Here is a 19,519-nt window from a genome sequence, read left to right as displayed (position 1 = left end):
TAACCCTCAATGGTTTGGATTTTGCTTTCTGTTGCAAATCTTGCCTTTGAACTTGATTGTTTAATTCATTCCTAAAGTGGAAGTTTCAGCAGCTGTAGTAAGCTTTAGTATCAGCAGCTGTAGTTACAAGAGCAGAACTGTTCATTGTTGAGCCTTGTTAAAGACTTTTTAAATCTTCTTTGTTATTTCCCAAGAGATCAACTGGACTAGACTGTAAATAGGTTGTATTTTATGCCCACAGTAAAGTAAGCCTATTCTTTTCAGTTTTTCTGAGTATATTTATTTTATTTCTGATTTGAACAGAAAAATGAGACACAAGGCAACCAAAACAGTTTTAAAAACCGTTGTAACTTACAGTGAGTTGTCAGTCGGAGTCTGTCGGGCCCCCGGCTTTTGAATTGTGTTGGTTAAAATAAAATATTCTTCAGAACAGGTTCATCATTTGTGAAAGTGTCTCCTAAATCAGAATTTGAAAACCAGACACGTTTAACATTTGCATTCAACAAAAATCATTCATCAAGTGTATTTTGTCAGGTAATTATGAAATTTAACCAATGTTTGAGATGTGAAACACTTTTTTACTGAAATGTTTACCAGTAATAATCTCAGCATCAATGTGTTATTTTAAAAACTACAATTTTTTGACTAAAACTAGACTAAAATTAAAAGCCTTTTAGTCGACTAAAACTTGACTAAGATACCTTGAGTTTTCTTTTGACTAAAACTAAACTAAAATGACGAGACTTTTAGTCGACTAAAACTTGACTAACAAAAAAAGATATGTGAATGACTAAATATGACTAAAACTAACAAGGACATTTGGCACAAGACTAAGACTAAATTAAAAATAGGTGACGAAATTAACACTAACAGACACACACACACACAGACACACACACACGCACACACACACACACACACACACAGACACACACACACGCACACACACACACACACACACACACACACACACACACAGAGGCACACACACACACAGAGGCACACACACAGAGGCACACACATACACATTCACACACACACACACACACACACACACACACACACACACACACACACACACACACACACACACACATACATTCACAGACACACAAAAAAACACACACATCATGAAGATCTTTGAGCTCCTGGCAAACTGCATGTCGTTGCCTTGTATTTGTACAGGTGTAATGACAAAGTTTAATCTAATCTAAAGAAGAAAGAGCATCATGGAGAAAAACAGGACGTTTGGTAAGAAATGGGGCTTGGTATGGCCCCAATGACAAACCCTGTTTGCCAAAGAAAGTGTTTCTATACTTTTGCTGACGTATGAAAGAGACCACAAGTCTTTTTGTGAAAAATGTGCTACAAAGAAGAAGCTGGAAGACGTGTTAAATCACACCCACAACCATGCAACTTCTGCAAATGGATTTCATCGAATTAACACCTAGTGAAGGGAAAAGATATTGCTTAGTGACTGGTTATATGTTCTCAAGAACGACGAGTCAGCATACACAGAAGAGGTTCAACATCTAACTACCTGTTGTAGAGCCAACAACCTTTCTCTGAATGTGGATAAAACTAAAGAGATGGTTGTGGACTTCAGAAGAGCGAACACTCTCAGCTGAAATTCGACGGATCATCCGTAGAGTTCATCAAGAGCACCAAATTTCTTGGTGTTCATCTAGCGGAGAACTTCACCTGGTCACTCAACAACAGCTCCATCATCAAGAAAGCCCAGCAGCGTCTCTACTTCCTACGAAGGCTGAGAAAGGCACATCTCCCTCCCCCCATCCTGACCATGTTCTACAGAGGGACCATTGAGAGCATCCTGAGCAGCTGCATCACTGTCTGGTTTGGGAACTGTACCATCTCGGATCGCAAAACCCTGCAGCGGATAGTGAGGACAGCGGAGAAGATCATTGGAGTCTCTCTACCCTCTATCATGGACACTTACACCACACGCTGCATCCGCAAAGCCAACAGCATTGTGTATGACCCCACACACCCCTCACACACTCTTCACCCCACACACCCCTCACACACACTCTTCACCCTCCTGTCGTCTGGAAAAAGTTACCGAAGCATTCGGGCCCTCACGACCAGACTGCGTAACAGTTTCTTCCCACAAGCCATCAGACTTCTCAATCACTGAACTGAACTGTACTGCGCACAACACACACACACATCATCTGTATGGACTGCACAGACCCACACAAAACACACACACTGATATATCAAACTGTTTACATGCTGTTTTGCACACTTTTTTGCTCTTTTGCACAAACTGTCTTCAGCAGATTGCACATACTATACAATATTTCAGTCATTTGCTGTTTTTGTACAATTCCATATATTATCCCAAGGACCTGAAGCTAAGAAACTGTGTTCATTCTAATGTTACTGCACAAAATATTGTTTGTACATTCAGTATTTACACACAGTATTTACACACAGTATTTACACTGGTCAGTCGGCGCTGTTTCTGTTACTGTTTATTTTCTTTTGTGTATTGTATTTTTTGTTACTTTTTGTCTGCACTGTCTTTTGTCTTGCACTGTCTTTTGTCTTGCACTGTCTTGACTGTCTTGTCTGTCTTGTCCTCCACTGTGTACACCAAGTTTATGTACTGTAGCTAAGACTAACTTACTAAGTCCTTGTTCTGTCTTTGTTTTATGCAGCTCCCTGATCCTGGAGAAACGTTGTCTCATGTCACCGTGTACTGTAACAGCTATATATGATTGTAATGACAATAAAAGCTTCTTGACTTAACTTGAGCAGTGAATCTGGTACCCCATTTGTCAACAACGCACTACAACAGGTAGGCTATTAATCAGGCATAGACCTGACAGCATTGTGCATATCACCCTGCTAGAGGAGAAGTGGTACATAGAGAAAATGGCAGACTAAAAAAACAAGTTAGCTAATGCAACCGGTGTTAAGAGATGTGCATTAATTCATTTATTTTTAATTCACGCAAAATCCTTGTTTTTGGTTGGGATCAATAATGAGGTATTCGAAAGATAAAAAGGGAAAAGGGAGCAGTAAAGTTATTTTATTTCTTTACGTTTTGTGGGCGTTTCTTCTGTTCGTGCCAGCAGCTCCGGCGCGTATGTGCTTCTGCGCAGACTCGGCTTCATTTCCCTTCTTCTTTTTTAGTGATTAGCTTTTTCCTTTTTTCTCTTTCTCTTTTTTCTTTTCCTTTTCGGCGTTGCGGGGCTGCTGTTGGATAGAACCGGAGCAAGATGTGTAGGGGGGTGGGGGGGTGGGAGCACCCGTGGGGGTGGGAATGGTGACTAGAGAAAATGGGGAGGGGGAAATGGGGGGTTCCGGGCTGGGTGGGTTACAGATCAGAAGAGAGATTTATGTACATAGAAGCATGCGGGGGGGGGGGGCCGAAGCGGTGTGGTGGGGGGACGGCGGGGCGCGGGAAGGTGTAAGTGGAACGGGAAGGGTAAGAATGGCAGGGGGCACGGGGTCGCGGGGAGTGAGACGAAGTGGTGCGGGGGTGAGTGCGGGGTGGGTGCTATATCTGGGCGGTGGGGGGGTTGGAAGGGGAGTGATGTCAGGGGTGCAGGGACTGGGGGGCAATGGGTGAGCACGCAGGGGGGTCGGGGAGGTGGGTGAGGCAGGGAAGGGGGGTAACCAGGGGGGGGTGTATGGGGGCGGGGCTGGGGGGTCAGAACGCGGGTGTATGGGGGGATGGGGGGGGAGGGAGGAGATTTGTGAGCGCTCTGTAAGGGGGGAGGACGGGGGGACGGGGATGTGGTAGGGGCCGAGGGGGGTGTGTGAGGGTCGACGGCTGGGGGAGGTGGTGTGCGGACACGAGGGAAGTGAAGGAGTGGGTGGGCGCCGAGAGAGGGGGTCAGAGGGGGAGGGTGGCGTAGGGGGGAGTCGGGATTGCGAGAGAGAGATAGGGAGAGAGAGGAGTGTGATAGAGGATAGTGGAGGATGGTGAATAGATTAGATTATTAAGAGTATAGGAGCTCCGTCGGATATATAAGTGTGGGGTGCGTGTGGGGGGTGGTGGGGGGGGGGGAATAGAGTTGGGTCGTCTGGTATGAGGCTCTGTCGTCAGGTCGGAATGCTGACTGGATCAGAGTGAGCAGGGGCAGGTTGGGCGACGAGTGGGTGCAATTATTATCGGGTAGAACTGGGCAGGGGTGGGCGGAGTGTAGCATGGCAATGTTGGGTAAAGCACACAGGGAATCAGGCGAGACTCTTACGCGGGTCCGCGGGGATGATATCAGGTCGGCGACACAACCATGGCAACGCAGAGTACGGGCGGGGTCCGAGATCGACACAGATGAGGGGCATGAGCCTGCGACACGAGGGTGGGTTGGTGCCGGCGAAAAAAGGGGGGGCTCGGGGCCCTAGGGTAGGGCTGCAGAAGCAGGCCTCGGGGGGAGGAAGCGAGTGTTGCGGTGGAAGGGGGAAAGGGGTTGAAGATAGGGAAACTAGGAAGGGTGCTGGGTAAGGCAAGGCCGAGGGGCTGACCGGGCACGGGGACTAAGGCTGAGTGGGTGGGTTTTTTTTTTTTTTTTTTTTTTGGGGGGGCAGTATATAACAAGCTGTTGGTGTGTGTGTTGCACGGGGGGGGGCAAAGCACACGGTGGCGCCAGCGTAAAGAGCCTGTAGCAGCCTGCCGGAAGTGGGCTGTGGGGGGGTGGCCGGGCACGCGGGTGTGTAACGGGGGTGGGGGGTGCGGACAGGGCGTGGGGCCAAAGTGGGGAGGGGCAAGTCTGGTTGGCTCGCGGTCATGTGAGAGCGCCCAAAAAAACTATGAGGAAAACAATAAAACACAAAAAAAAACAATACCCAGAAGGATGACAAGGAAAGAGGGCGGAAATGGGTTGGGGGGAATATAGCGTTGCAAAGTGCAAATCACAAGAGTGGCACAGTGTACAGGTATCTGATGCACAGTACTGGTGCAGGATACCGGACAAGGGGCGGAGGGCAGGCCGGGGGCCGCTACTGGGGACCGCAGGCTGGAGATGGGGGCAAGGGGGGGAGGGTATGTGATGCCTCGGGGGGATGTGGCAGGGAAGGGGGACGGGGGGGGGAGTATGGTGGATAAGTACACACATCGGGGATAGAGGGCCCTACAGGTGATATCAAGGGACTGCCGGGCAGCATGAAAACCAATGTCCAGATAGTGCCAGGAAGTGCGGGGAGGGAGGGTAAGCTAGATTCTAAATGAGGGGGGCGCACGGTTGCCGACCTGAGCGAGCTGGTTAGAGAAGTCCCTCAGTCTAGGGATGGTGGACCAGAAATCTCGAGGGTGTCTACTGTCGTGACAGAGCTCCAGAGGCTCGGGGGATAGACTAGAGGAAGGCCCCTCGTTCAGCACTGCCACCAATCAATGCCTTGGATGGTGAAGGTGTCCAGAAGGAAACAGTAAAAGGCATCATGTCGCGGGCCAAGCGGGCTTACGCTTGTAAGAGACCCTCAGGTATCGATGTGAACGGAGTGCGATGTCATGGATGGCTGGAGGAATGACTCAGAGTCGCCGTCCAGGACCGGGCCGATGTGAACCCCGTGCAGGGGAATGCATGGGTGGTGAGGCAGTCAGGCTGTGGGGATGTTGCTGGGGGCCAGGGCATAGTCGTGGGTGCAGGTGCGTAAGTGACGGATGGAGGGCAACAAGGAAACAGGAGTACAGGGCCCGGGTAAAAAGACCGCGCTGTAGCTCGTGTGGTTCCTCGACGCGGGGGGGGGGAAGGGTGGGCCTCGGCCGACAGCTACAACAAACGAAGTTCACATTGCGCGAAGAAAAAGGAGAGTGGAGATGGCTACAGAAAACGCGGGTGAAGGCCGGGAGAGTGGCTCCAGCGTTGTATGCCCAAGGTGGGTGTACCGTGTGCGGATAAAAGGCTGAGCTGAGCGGACTGGCCAAGCATAGCTGAGGTGGGGGGGAGGAAATTGAGTCGGGGGTGGGAAGGGGCCTACAAGAGAATGGGGAGTGAAACTGGGCCAAAACGGAGGGTGGGGACATCGGGGAGCAGAGTATACCTAGAAGAGATACTTCGAGGAGAAGGGGGAACAGAAAGAGGGGAGGAGCGGGTGGTATACGGGCTTGGACACCAGACAGTAAAGGCGGATATACAGGCGAGAAAGAGCAAGGAGTAGGGGAAGTAGGGGTGATCGCAAGGCTGAGCGTCGGATGAAGAGGTCAGGAAGCGGGAGAGGTGCACAGACGAGAACGCAGGCGTACTGTTGGGGCGCAGGATCTAAAGGGGACAAAAAGCCGGCGGTGCGGGCACGCATGCGGTTTAAAAGGGGTGTTGATAAAGGGGTAACAGAGCAACTGGTCTGGCGGGCAGGTCGGGGGACTCCACAAAGCACCGAGAGCAGCGGCAGGCTCAGCGGGCGGGGCTGGGTGGGGTCGGGTCAGCAGCGGGGTGGGTGGCGTGGTGTGGGAAAACGCTATAAATCCGATGAGGAGGGAAGAGGATCACAAACGGGCCTGGGCGGGTGGGGAGGGGGGGCGAGGCGAGCCGATGGGGTGAGCTCGAGTGGGAATGGGTAGGGGGCAGAAAGCGTGTGTGAGCGCGCTGTAAAGCTCGCGCAGCATGAAAAGACCAGGAAGGAGGGAGGGGGGGAGGTGCAGGGGCGGATGATGGAGGGTGGGGTAGGGGGGGGGGAATGCGGAAAGAGTGAGAAGGCAAGATAGGCCAGGTCACGTTGGCTGAAAATTCTGAAAGAGGGAACGCAGGGCGAACGGTCTCGGAGGCGCAGGGATGGCACTGGAGAACCAAGATACAGACATGTTGACTGGAGACTTTTAGAAGGAACCGAGATGTGAGAGTTTATTTGGTGGTTTTCATGCTGCATTAACTCTCTCTCTTTTCCAGAACCATGAGTAGGAACTTCTTGTCCATGAACGAAGATCTCCAGAAGGGTGACTTCCTGTTGTCCAACAATAGAGAGTACAAGGCCATCTTTCAGGTAACATCCTTTAAAAGCTCAGAGAGAGAGAGAGATAACCTGCACTAACTCACCAGCTGTTCACTGAGATAACGCTCACGTCTGGTTTCAGGAGGACGGGAACTTTGTGGTCTACGGCTGGAAGCCGATTTGGGCGTCTAACACTGCTGGACACCCCAACGCCAAAAGGCTGATCATGCAGGAAGACTGCAACTGTGTCATGTACTCAGATGGCACAGTGTTGTGGCACACCAACACCTACCGGTCCAATGTCAAACGTTGCCGCTTAACTCTGAGGAATGACGGTAGTCTGGATGTGGAGAACGATGGTGGTGTTGTGTGGAAATCTACAAAATGAAGCAAAATACTGTAACAAAAGCCTTAAAAGTCTCTGAGCTTTGTTTCTCTCCAATTCAGTGATCAATAAAATACATTAATCTGGTCTGTGTGTGTGTTATTGCACTTTAAATGAGAAGGCTTATCTAGCTACATAATAATGTTAAAACCATTTTTGAAGTAATAAAAAAGCATAAAAAATCCTAAGCACCTAAGTTTATACTAAAAAAATCCAAATTGTTTAAACTTCAAAGTGTTACGTTTGTTAGGATCAGATTAGATCAGATCGTTCCATGTTTTAGGGATTTTCATGAGGATGTTCATCTACAGTATAAAAACCTTCTAACAAAAACAGCATCCAAGCTGCTGACACATCACGTGTTAAAAATTTGGGAAGATGGAAAATAAATAATAGGATAAAGTTAACCAGGAATATAGATTATCACCGGAGTGTCCCGAGTGGTTCCTAAAAAACACTCCTGCCAATTTGTCATTGTCAATGAGGGGAGTCATTATCTGGGACACCGGTCACATTTGTATACACAGTGGTAGTAACCTAGTTACATTATATAAACTGAGCCTTACATTGAACTCCTCAACAATCACGAGAAGAACCTTGCATGAATTAGCTGTTTATTCTCTTCAACTCATGAGTATGACAAAGTTATACAAGTTACACTAGCCTTCAACAATGGGGCCAAACCATTTCTAAATCATATCAGATGGTTTAAATCAACTACAATTGCACCTTAGACATAATACTGCAAACCAAATGTTATTTTACTTCGATGTAATTTAATTGTGCCACATTACTACACCACTTAACATTAATCGTTCATAGACAGTGGTGTAGTCTACGTGATACGCAGGTATAGGCCGTATACCCATTAGGAAAGGCCAAGGATTACCGTATACCCACTTAAAAAGCGTGAGGATACGTAACAATATCGTTTTGTGACAGAACTTTCAGTCATAAATTCACCCCGCACTGTGTTGTGAACACAGACTGTGGTTCCGATTGCGAATCACTAACGTTTTTGTACCATTGGGGCTTCCGTGGGTTTTTTGGCAAAATTAACTAAGTAATGTAAAAGAAGATACGAAACGAAAGCAGACCCAAACTACACTCTTTGAGTGTTTTCGGAAGCCTGCGCCTAAAGCTACAGCAGCTTCGGGTGACATTTCACCCACAGCCCGAGTACAAATGTATTTGGAAAGCTTTGTAAACTACTGGATCATTCAGTTCATAATATTCTGCAATAAAAGAGTGTTGGTGATAAAACTGAACAAATGTTTATTGTTCACTCTTAAATGTACATTGAAAATTGACAGCTGATAAAACCTGTGCTCCAGGTCCCATATTCATATAACATTTAAGGATAAATGTAGCTCTTAAAGATGTAAACTACACCCAAAAATGAAAATTGTGTTAAACAGAAGAAAGAAACTCGTACAGTTTTGGAACAAATTGAGGGTGAGGAAATAACACAATTTTCATTTTTGGGTGAACTTTATACCATTAAGAGCTACATTTAGCCTTAAATGTTATATGAATATGGGACCTGGAGCACAGGTTTTATCAGCTGACTGTCTTTTGTTGCTTATAATAAATGTGAATGTTGATAACACATAAGCAGTCTTTAATAATGCTCTCAATTACATGTAGATGCATATTTTATGCGTTAGTGAGTGTGGTGGTGCCTATGGGGTGTCGCTCTAGGATGGGTGTGTATGAGGCTGGGAGGGGGAAAAACATCACAGTATACTCACTACAAAAAACTAGACTACACCACTGTTCATAGACAGCTTCTAAAGTTAATATTGAGTAAAATGTTCAACATTTCTGTAACATAACTGTGCCTTTCTTGTGTTAAGTTAAGAAACATTTCAAGTGTAACTTACCTCAGAATTACTTGTCAACAGCAGGAATTTATCCCAGGCAAGAGGCTTTTATTTGATGAGCACGAGCGATTTAAAGGCAACACGCATTCCGTTGTAATAAACCAGTTCATCGTCCATAGACGGTTAATATTGAGTAAAATATCCCACACTTCTGTCATAAAACTTTGCTTTATTTGTGTAAATATAAGCATGCTAGGTAACATGGTAATTTATCTCAGAAGTTCTTCTTCTCCTTTGTAAAAGGCGGTTATTTGAGGAGCGTGAGCTATTTAAATGCGACACGCATTCTGTTTTACTGAACCACTTCATCGTCCATTGACAGCGTCTAAAGTTAATATTGAATAAAATATCCAACATTTCTCTCACAAAACTTTGCCTTATTTGTGTAAATATAAGCTATGGAAACATTTCAAGAGTAATTTACCTCAGAAGTTCGTCTTCTCCTTTGTAAAAAGCGATTATTTGACAAGCACAAGTGATTTAAAAGCGATACGCATTCCTTTGTACGAAACCACTTCATCGTCCATAGACAGTGTCTAAAGGTAAGATTGAGTAAAATATCCAACATTTCTCTCACAAAACTTTGCCTTATTTGTGTAAATATAAGCTATGGAAACTTCGAGACTAATTTTGATATTGAGTAAAATATCCAACATTTCCTAAAGTAAATGTTTTATTTGCTTTCTGATCAGCTTTCCTTATCCTCAATTCAATCACAGCGTTTATTAAACACACACGCACACACAGAAACACACAGACACTCACAGACAGACAGACACACACACACACACACACACACACACACACACACACACACACACACACACACACACACACACACACACACACAGGACGAGAACAGAGTAAAAGTGAATGCAGGATTGATCTGGGAGAAACTGTAATGTAATGGCGCCCTCTGCTGTTCATCCAGTGAAAGGTTCAGGAGTTACAGGTGTGATGGAATAGCAACTCAAAACAAACAGGAGATCTTGAGTGTTTATTTCTACAGCTGGATATGGAAGTCAAAGAGTCATCATGAAAATCGCTCATACACACAGTGTATAAAGTGGAGAGAGACAGACAGAGACAGAGAGAGAGAGAGAGAGAGAGAGAGAGAGAGAGAGAGAGAGAGAGAGAGAGAGAGAGAGAGAGAGAGAGAGAGCAATACAGAGAGAGAGAGAGAGAGAGAGAGAGAGAGAGAGAGAGAGCAATACAGAGAGAGAGAGAGAGAGAGAGAGAGAGAGAGAGAGCAATACAGAGAGAGAGAGAGAGAGAGAGAGAGAGAGAGAGAGAGAGAGAGAGAGAGAGAGAGAGAGAGAGAGAGAGAGAGAGAGAGAGAGTCAAAGAGTCATCATGAAAATCGCTCATACACAGAGTGTATAAAGTAGAGAGATACAGACAGAGACAGACAGAGAGAGAGGGGGGAGTAAAACAGAAAAAGAGAAACAGAAAGAGAGAGAGAAAAATCTCTAGATTAGCAAGATGTCTATAAGAACTAGGTGTAACGTCCTCGCTGATCTCCTGGAGAGCATGTGGTGGGTCCTGTCGTGCAGCAGTATAATAAAGTGTCAGCCCTTAACTCATGACCCTATTTTCTCAAAACGTTCACTTCACTCCCATTATGGTTTTTGTCTATAAAGTGGTCTGTTGCATAATTTATTGATTTCTTTATTAATATGCAAATATACACTAAAGTAACCATCATCTTTGCTTACAATATATACATAGATTTAATAGTTTTACTTAATTTTATACTTTCCTAAACATTATAAAGACATACATTTCTAACTGGTTTAATCTGAGTGGATTCTCAGCCAAAAGAACTTTATATTGGCTTGGATCAGACTAGAAAAATAATGAAAACACAGATTAATAAATTAATGAGTGAAATATAGAATAGAATAATTGAAAAACCAATTGAAAACAATAAACAAACAAACAAACAAACAAATAAATAAATAAATAAGAAAGAAAGAAAGAAAGAAAGAAAGAAAGAAAGAAAGAAAGAAAGAAAGAAAGAAAGAAGGAAAGAAAGATAGAAATTTTGGCCATCAAGACAAAACCATGCCTATTTAAATAATTATTTTTGTAACATCCAGAACATGAATAGCAATTTTAAGATGCAACTTACTGTTTTCAAAAGCACAGTAATTTATGACAGGATGCTGCTGGGGTCACCAGGTGATGCACTTGGTTTGGGACTAGCTTATGTGTATGTTTATGTTATATTTACTAAACCTTTTTTTAAAGGTTAAAAGTTTCAAAAGGAATGGAAAACAAAACAAAGAAATAGAAATTATATATGTAGAAAAAGAAATAAAAATAACAATAATATTGTGCTTGTGGTCACAAAACCATTCATCACTGTGCACTGTTTTCTAGTAATACAAATTTATAAATAAAAGCCTCTTGCGTTAGTGCCATTAGTTAATAATAATTTCAATACTCTAGTGTAACAACGTTACGCTTGCCACAGATAGATTCCTGTTATCCATCAATGGAGAGTACAAGGCCATCTTTCAGGTAACATCCTCTAAAAGCTCAGAGAGAGAGAGAGAGAGATAACCTGCACTAACTCACCAGCTGTTCACTGAGATAACGCTCACGTCTGATTTCAGGAGGACGGGAACTTTGTGGTCTACGGCTGGAAGCAGGTTTGGCAGTCTAACACTGCTGGACAGACCAACGCCACAGTGCTGATCATGCAGGGAGACTGCAACTGTGTCATGTACACACATGGCAGAGCATTGTGGCACACCAACACACACAAGTCCTACGTCAAAGATTGCCGCTTGACTCTGAGGAATGACGGCACACTGGTTGTGGAGAACGATGGCAGAGTTGTGTGGTCATCTGCAAATTAAAGATAAATACTTTATACTTTAAGTCTCCGAGCTTCATTTCTCTCCGATTGGTGATCAATAAAATGCATTAATCTGCATGTGTGTGTTATAAAATAGCACAACTTGTAATCTTTATGTGTTATTGTAATGCAAAATATTTCAGTTCTTTAGATACAAGTCATCTATAGGTTTTAATGCTCAAACAGTGAGGAAGTGTACACTTTCTAGGGCACTTGAAAGATTTGGAGGTGTATTGAGAGTAAAGACAGCAGCATTTATTCAGTGCTTAGACGTAACTACACACTTCAACACTGTTCAGAAATTAGAGGATTTTCACTCACAGACCTGAAAAATCTCTGGAGTATCAACTCAAGAAAGATCTGGCAACCTCAGTCTAATTTTTATTCCTAATCTGATGTGAAACCCAGATAATCGTCCTGATCAGACGTGCGCTCTGACACCCTGAACACATAATCTGTATAAAAATAATGTATAAAAACATTAAACTGTTCAAACCAAACCATTACACTTTACATCAGAAACTGTATTTTGTTTAAAGTGAAGAGTTTTTCAGTGTTAGTCAGTGTCGGTGTTAACGGAGCTGCAGCATCGAGCGAGTCGTCATGTAAATGTCAATTTATTTACGTTTAAAAACACTGAACACAAACAGCAACGTGACAGAAAATGAATATAAATTTTATTATTTCCAAGTTTAAATGGTTTTAAAGGTGACTGTTGAGCCCTTTTAGGACACGATGCTGTTACTCACACATCAGACTGTAAGATATATTTATGATTATATTAAAATGTCTGTAAAATCTCTTGACTAAACTTTCACATGATGCAAGTTTTTAAATATTTATTTATTAAAAATGATCAAAATTGTCACACACTCATGCACACACACATTCCCACATACATTCACATTCACACACAAGCACACGCATATCATCATGAAGATCTTTGAGCTCCTTGCATTTGGAAAACTGCATTTCGTTGCCTTGTACTTCTACATGTGTAATGACAAAGTTGATTCTAATCTAATCTAAAGAAGAAAGAGCATCATGGAGAAAAGCAGGACGTTTGTTAAGAAATGTGGTTTGGTATGGCCTCAATGACAAACCCTGTTTTCCAAAGAAAGTGACCACAAGACTTTTTGTGAAAAATGTGCTACAAACAATGCTGGAAGACGTGTTAAATCACACCCACACACAATGCTGGTTAAATCACACCCAAAGCCATGCGACTTCTGTGATGTCTGCAATGACTGATGTTCCTTTAGAGGATGAAGAAATGACTCATGATTGTGTTATGCTTACACACTCATCTTCAAATGCTATTGCAGAGAGTTCAGCTCAAGTCATTGGAGGGAATAGAAGAGCAGGAAAAGCAATGACCTCTGTATCTGATCTAGTAGCTTCCGGTCGTCTCCCAGATTCCAAACCTAGCACTGCAGAATCTCAGGTTAAAGCTCTTGCAGACGTAGCTGCAAAAAAAGCCTGTTCATACGGTACAGTGCAAGTGGGTACTAGAATGACAACAACCAGTGTCATTAAGCCTCCAGACTCTCTAACAGACCTCTCCAATGTATGAAGCATGGAAATGGTTAGATAAGTGAGCCATGGTTGATTTTACAGGCTGCTGGACCAAAGGGGGAAATTATATGGCACCAGAATCACTTCTGCCATATTTGGCTCAGCAGTTACTTAACTTAAGTCACATTAGTCCAGCAACAATGATTCAACCTTTGTCAAATCACTGGTGGAATCCTGGAATCCGGCTTTTAGAGGTATAGCCACAGAGACAGCCAAACGTTGTGTTGTATGCCAACAGAATCAGGTCGAGTAGAGAGAGCAAACAGGACGTATTTTACAGGAGAAGTAGTGAAGAAAGTTGCCAGAATGCTACTATGTAAAGGAAAAAGTTGGACTCAGGTCTCATACTGTAAAGTATTTCCATCAACTGCAGGGATAGACTAGGACACACAGACCAATAAGGAGCCCAGGGAGGAACCGAAGGCAGTAGGCCTCGGGGGTCAACCCGGTGGTGAAGATTTCCTCATAGAATTCCCCTTTTATTAGCTCATCCCTACCTAACTGGTCCTTAGGTGTCATAACACTGCAGATTAGGGAAAGTAAACAACAACAAAAAAAACACTATAAGATCACAGAGATTCTGAAACTAAAACTATACGATCACATATGCCCCTTTTCCACTGAGGCAGTTCCTGGTTCGGAGCCAGAGCCTAATTTAGAACCAGTTCTTTCTGTTTCGACCGCCAGAGCACCGGCTCCGAACCAGGAAAAGTGGTTCTTAAGTAGCACCAAAACGTTGCTGGTCCAGACTTAAGAACCGCTTGCGTCAGGAGCTGTGGGCGGGGCTACTGTTAGCGCATCTGATAATGTACCTTAAGTATACTAATGTTTAATACACTTTTACTTTACCGCGATATGATACATTATCAGCACACATGATAGTAGGTAGCTACATGCTAAGGCAAGATTTTTTTCTGTGTTAACGATAAAATAACGTTATGTACTTTATCGATAACAACCTCCGTTTATACAGATTACATGGAGCCGCACGTACACGTTTTATTCGCCGCGTTTGGATGTTAATGTAGGTTCACAAAGCCATGAGCATTAACGGTAAAGCAACATCCGCCATTGTTGTTGTGTTTGTGTTTGTCGCTGCTGCGCTAACGTTAACACGTGACACGTATACAGTGACGTCACACTCGGCACTGTGATGGCTCTCTAGCCGGTGGAACCAACTTTGAACCAGAACTAGCGCTAGCTCTGAACCAGCTCCCGGTTCTTTCTGGAGGAAAAGAGGCAATAAATCCTGTATAAATATAAACTGTAGTATGGAAATATTGCCCTCCTGCTTCTCTCTTGCTCGCCTTCTTATGTTTGTGTTACAAATTTGAGGACTGAAAAGCACTGCGACATCCAAGGCAACAGAAGCACCAAAGCACTGACATCTGAAGACATCTGCAGAACAACCGCTCAGGACTGGCGGTCAACATCAATTCTTACTGTCTTCATTTACCTGATGACAAAAGGGACATCATATATCAAGCTACAATGTGCACTGCAGAAGCTTTGGACTCCAGAAAACAACAAAGAACTATTACCCTTAATCACATTAAGGGACACCAAAAAAAGAAATAAGTTTTCTTTTTCCTGCATCTTAGAGGTGCAAGAATACTGGCTCTATGTTAAAGTGCCAGATATATTTTTTTGTAAATAGAAAACTGAGCATGACTTTAATTTATTTATTATTATTGACTTAAATCTATTGTGAGAGTTATTAGAACTCTCAAACGAGGAATTGTGGGAAAATAATTTTTTAAGTCATGGTTTTATTTCCTTTTAGTTCTAGCATATTTCTGTGGATAATATAGAAGCCCAATCAAGTTACAGTGCTAGTTAAATTCAAACTTTACATTAGACTTTTGGTTCCTGTATCTCATAAATATCGAAGGAAAGGGACAAGGTAACTCAGGGTATCATCTGTCTCTTTGCGGCATTTGCCCTATTGTCATGTTAATGGGATCAAGGGTGGGTGAAATTTCAGGATCTGGTGTGGGGGCTGTTACATCCTTTCATGTTTTGATGGTCACCCGAGTGTTTTGTCGCTATCTGATGGGACTGCCGCCTAAAATGTGTATATTTACAATGTACTACAACTTCAAGACAGACTCGATAACTGCAGCACCCGTGCCAGTACGCTCTGACTTGCAGACTCGTTCCATCGTGTATCTACAATAAAGACTACTGCACAAGGATATCCAAGTCTCCCGGTCTTCTCTGGAAAAAGTTTACAACACTACACAATAGCCAATCTGAAAATAGCACCATCTGGGAAAGATTTAATGCAACAACAAATTAAAAAAAAAACATTCATTAGAGAGGGTATTTTCGATGGTCAGTTTGAACAAAACTTCAACACGAAACAGCTTGTCTCTGCACGGGACATGTCCTTAATCATGACCCTAAAAATGTCTGGGTTTGTAGGATTCTAAATGGGAGCCAACATCACAATTTAATTTTTGGGGGTCGTGGTGGGGGGGGGGGGGGGTTTGGAGATGTCATGCTTGCCTTTTTTCAAAACTTGAGAGCCTTGGGTACATAGAGAAAATGGCAGACTAAAAAAACAAGTTAGCTAAGTGTTAATTTCTTCTGAAAAAGGCACTACATGCATAAACACCCCTGGGAGTGAATTTAATTTCTGTAATGGAAATTTTTAAGAGGAAACTATGAAGTGTGCTTTAAGTCAATGCCTATGGTCTGAACTTTGCACATTTTGTACTAATTGCTGAGTTCCAGAAAAAGCTGTTTGTCACTTGGGGTGTCACAAGCCTGCGCAGCACAATACAAGGCAGGAGGTTTGTTCTGATTTGCTGAGAGAGAGAGGGAGAGAGAGAGAGAGAGAGAGAGAGAGAGAGAGAGAGAGAGAGAGAGAGAGAGAGAGAGAGAGAGAGAGAGAGCGAGAGAGAGAGACGTACCATAGGACTATTTTACGAAAACATACTTTACTGTATCTTCTGTGTAAATTTATTTTATATGCTAGGATTTACGCTGATTATCTCGTTACCATGGCACCCACCGAGGGGTGAGATAAATTAAACAGTCAACTACAGGTTTTTTTTACAATTTTTTTCCCTTCTGTCTCTTCAATCTGGTAAATTCACAGGTTTCTGTCAATAAAAGAAATATAGAACAAAATTTGTTAGCACACAAGTGTTTTTGTGAAAAATGTGCTACAAACAATGCTGGAAGGCAAAAACAAAAACCAAAAAAACGTGTACATAAGTGTGACACTGAACATTGAGCTCAGGTGCATCCTGTTTCCACTGATCATAATTGAGATGTTTCTACAACTTGATTGGAGAACCTGTGGTAAATTCAGTTGATTGGACATGATTTGGAAAGACACACACTATTCAAGTCCAAGGAATTGTTTGTAGGATTGTATCTAGGCACAGATCTGGGGAAGGGCAGCACTGAAGGTACCTCCATCGTCCGTAAATGAAAAAAAACACCAGAACTCTTCCTAAAGCGGGTCGCACGGCCGAACTGAGCGACCGGGGAGAAGGACCTCAGTCAGGGAGGTGACCAAGAACCCCGATGGTCACTCTGACAGAGCACCAGCATTTCTCTGTGGAGAAAGGAGATCCCTCTCTGCAGCACTCCACCAATCAGGCCTGTATCATGCCAGACGGAAGCCAGTAATTGGGACATGCTGGCCCATCTGGCCTACTCCTGAAGACCCTCATACCATGAAGGACTTTCAGACCATGTTTGACTTGAATAGCGAGTGTCATGTCTGGAGGAAACCAGACACCTCTCATCACCTGGCCAATACTGTATTACTGTATAATGTGTGTGCTTTCTTAATAAACACGCAGTACACCGTCATGTCCAACAGACATGGTGAACATCCAGTTATTCTCTTAACTTCTGTCCCCTCCACATACATCATCACTCCGTGTATTATTAGTTCATTATGGATAATGCAGTCCCTATTGCTACAAATACCACCCCTACAGTGAAGCATGGTGGTGGAAGCTTTGGAGATGTTTTTCAGTGCCAGGAACTGGGAGACTATTCAGTATTAAGAGAATTATGTATGCAACAATGAACAGAGACATCCTTAATGAAAACCTGCTCCAGAGCTCTCTGGACCACACGCTGCGGTGAAGGTTCATCTTCCAACAGCACAACAAACTTAAGCACACAGCCAAGATAATAGAGCAGAGGCAGGAAAACTCTGTGAATGTCCAATCCAATCTGATGGAGCTTGAGAGGTCCTACAAAGAAGAATGGAAGTAACTGTCCAAAAATAGGTGTGACAAGCTTGTAGCATCGTACTCAAAAAGACTTGAAGCTTTAATTGCTGACAAAGAAGCTTCAACAAATTACTGAGCAAAGGTTGTGAATACTTATGTATGTGGGTTTTTTTTTATATATATAGATCTGCAAAGATTTTAAACAAACATCTTTCTCCTTTTATTATGGGGTTTTGTTTGTAGAATTGTAAGGAAAATAATGAATTTAATTCATTTTGGAATAAGGCTGTAACATAAAATGTGAATGAGCTGTGAATACTTTCTGTAAACACAACAGTAAAGTCTGAAGCTATAAAGATCAAGTATATTTAATTAATGACTAAGCAATTATAACTTCTTATAATAAGGCATTAAAGTCTTTAGAGACACGATACTAACACATGCACTTATTGCTCAATGTAGAAAATGTACAAAAAACGTCATGATTTCACGCATGCGTGTTAAAGTGGAAAAGGGAACATATAAACTGCTGCTCCATCGTGAAACACCACAAATCACCAGATCATCTTCAGGCAGCTGCGTCTGGTCGTGTCATCACTGTGCAGGTTGGTAAAACTCTATAAACCTAATTATTAAGATGAACACAAACTTCCTGTCTGATTGGAGAACGTTAACATTGCTGCTGTGTTTTAATTCAGTCGAGACATAAATGTATCTATCTATCTATCTATCTATCTATCTATCTATCTATCTATCTATCTATCCTCAGAAATCTTTCTATCGCACTTTAATCTCCACACAATATAACAGGGAAGATTAATATTTAATTTTCTTAAGATTGAGGTTTTGAAACTGAAATACAGCTAAAAGAGTGATGTTGGAGAGAAATCTGAAAGTGTTAGAAGCAGGTCGAGGTTCTGGGCCATTTTCCTGTATAAGATACAGACATGTTGACTGGAGACTTTTAGAAGGAACCGAGATGTGAGAGTTTATTTGGTGGTTTTCATGCTGCATTAACTCTCTTTCTTTTCCAGAACCATGAGTAGGAACTTCTTGTCCATGAATGAAGAGCTCCAGAAGGGTGACTTCCTGTTATCCAACAATAGAGAGTACAAGGCCATCTTTCAGGTAACATCCTTTAAAAGCTCAGAGAGAGAGAGAGATAACCTGCACTAACTCACCAGCTGTTCACTGAGATAACGCTCACGTCTGGTTTCAGGAGGACGGGAACTTTGTGGTCTACGGCTGGAAGCAGATTTGGGCGTCTAACACTGGTGGACACCCTGAAGCCAAAACGCTGATCATGCAGGAAGACTGCAACTGTGTCATGTACTCAGATGGCACAGTGTTGTGGCACACCAACACTCACAAGTCCGACGTCAAACGTTGCCGCTTAACTCTGAGAAATGACGGCAGACTGGATGTGATGAATGATGGTGCTGTTGTGTGGTCATCTACAAAATGAAGCTAAATACTGTATCAAAAGTCTTAAAAGTCTCTGAGCTTCGTTTCTCTCCAATTCAGTGATCAATAAAATACATTAATCTGGTCTGTGTGTGTGTGTGTGTGTGTGTGTGTGTGTGTGTGTGTGTGTGTGTGTGTGTGTGTGTGTGAGTGTTATAGTACTATAATTGCACTTAAAATTAGAAAGCCTATCTAGATACAGTACATAATAATGTTAAACTATTTGTTATTTATAAAGATTACAAATTCACAC

General features: G+C 43.1%; 3 protein-coding genes across 4 annotated transcripts in view; all 3 read left to right on the top strand.

Annotated features, from left to right (window-relative positions):
- The window catches only part of LOC113658624 (mannose-specific lectin-like), a 29,919-nt gene extending 22,550 nt beyond the window's left edge, over positions 1 to 7,369 (top strand). Inside the window, exons 2-3 of one of the 2 annotated variants that reach the window (XM_047822744.1) lie at positions 6,855 to 6,948; positions 7,040 to 7,369. In XM_047822744.1, coding sequence (XP_047678700.1) covers positions 6,859 to 6,948; positions 7,040 to 7,285 — 336 coding nt within the window. In that variant the 5' untranslated portion in view covers positions 6,855 to 6,858 and the 3' untranslated portion in view covers positions 7,286 to 7,369. The remainder of the gene's footprint in view (positions 1 to 6,854; positions 6,949 to 7,039) is intronic. The other variant, XM_047822743.1, reaches the window with a different exon arrangement.
- A 3,958-nt stretch (positions 7,370 to 11,327) lies between these two features.
- On the top strand, positions 11,328 to 12,045 carry LOC113658660 (curculin-2-like). The gene is made up of 3 exons (XM_047822821.1): positions 11,328 to 11,346; positions 11,642 to 11,688; positions 11,784 to 12,045. The coding sequence occupies exons 1-3, from the start codon at positions 11,328 to 11,330 to the stop codon at positions 12,027 to 12,029; spliced, it is 312 nt and encodes a 103-aa protein (XP_047678777.1). The 3' UTR covers positions 12,030 to 12,045.
- Positions 12,046 to 18,272: 6,227 nt separating this feature from the next.
- LOC113658628 (lectin-like) lies at positions 18,273 to 19,351 on the top strand. The gene is made up of 3 exons (XM_027171171.2): positions 18,273 to 18,407; positions 18,837 to 18,930; positions 19,022 to 19,351. Exons 2-3 carry the CDS (start codon positions 18,841 to 18,843, stop codon positions 19,265 to 19,267), a joined length of 336 nt encoding a protein of 111 aa, XP_027026972.2. The 5' UTR covers positions 18,273 to 18,407; positions 18,837 to 18,840; the 3' UTR covers positions 19,268 to 19,351.
- Positions 19,352 to 19,519: the final 168 nt, after the last annotated feature.

The sequence above is a fragment of the Tachysurus fulvidraco genome, chromosome 13 (genome assembly GCF_022655615.1).
Source record: "Tachysurus fulvidraco isolate hzauxx_2018 chromosome 13, HZAU_PFXX_2.0, whole genome shotgun sequence".
NCBI lineage: Eukaryota > Metazoa > Chordata > Actinopteri > Siluriformes > Bagridae > Tachysurus > Tachysurus fulvidraco.
The sequence above is the reverse complement of the archived record's forward strand: the minus strand, read 5'-3'. Positions and strand labels throughout refer to the sequence as shown.

Excerpts from the sequence above, each read along its gene's own strand:
- LOC113658660 (XM_047822821.1), top strand. Across the intron at positions 11,689-11,783 it reads AGTACAAGGCCATCTTTCAG|GAGGACGGGAACTTTGTGGT; the intron begins GTAACATCCTCT and ends GTCTGATTTCAG.
- LOC113658628 (XM_027171171.2), top strand. The coding sequence starts at position 18,841 with ATGAGTAGGAACTTCTTGTCCATGAATGAAGAGCTCCAGAAGGGTGAC. Across the intron at positions 18,931-19,021 it reads AGTACAAGGCCATCTTTCAG|GAGGACGGGAACTTTGTGGT; the intron begins GTAACATCCTTT and ends GTCTGGTTTCAG.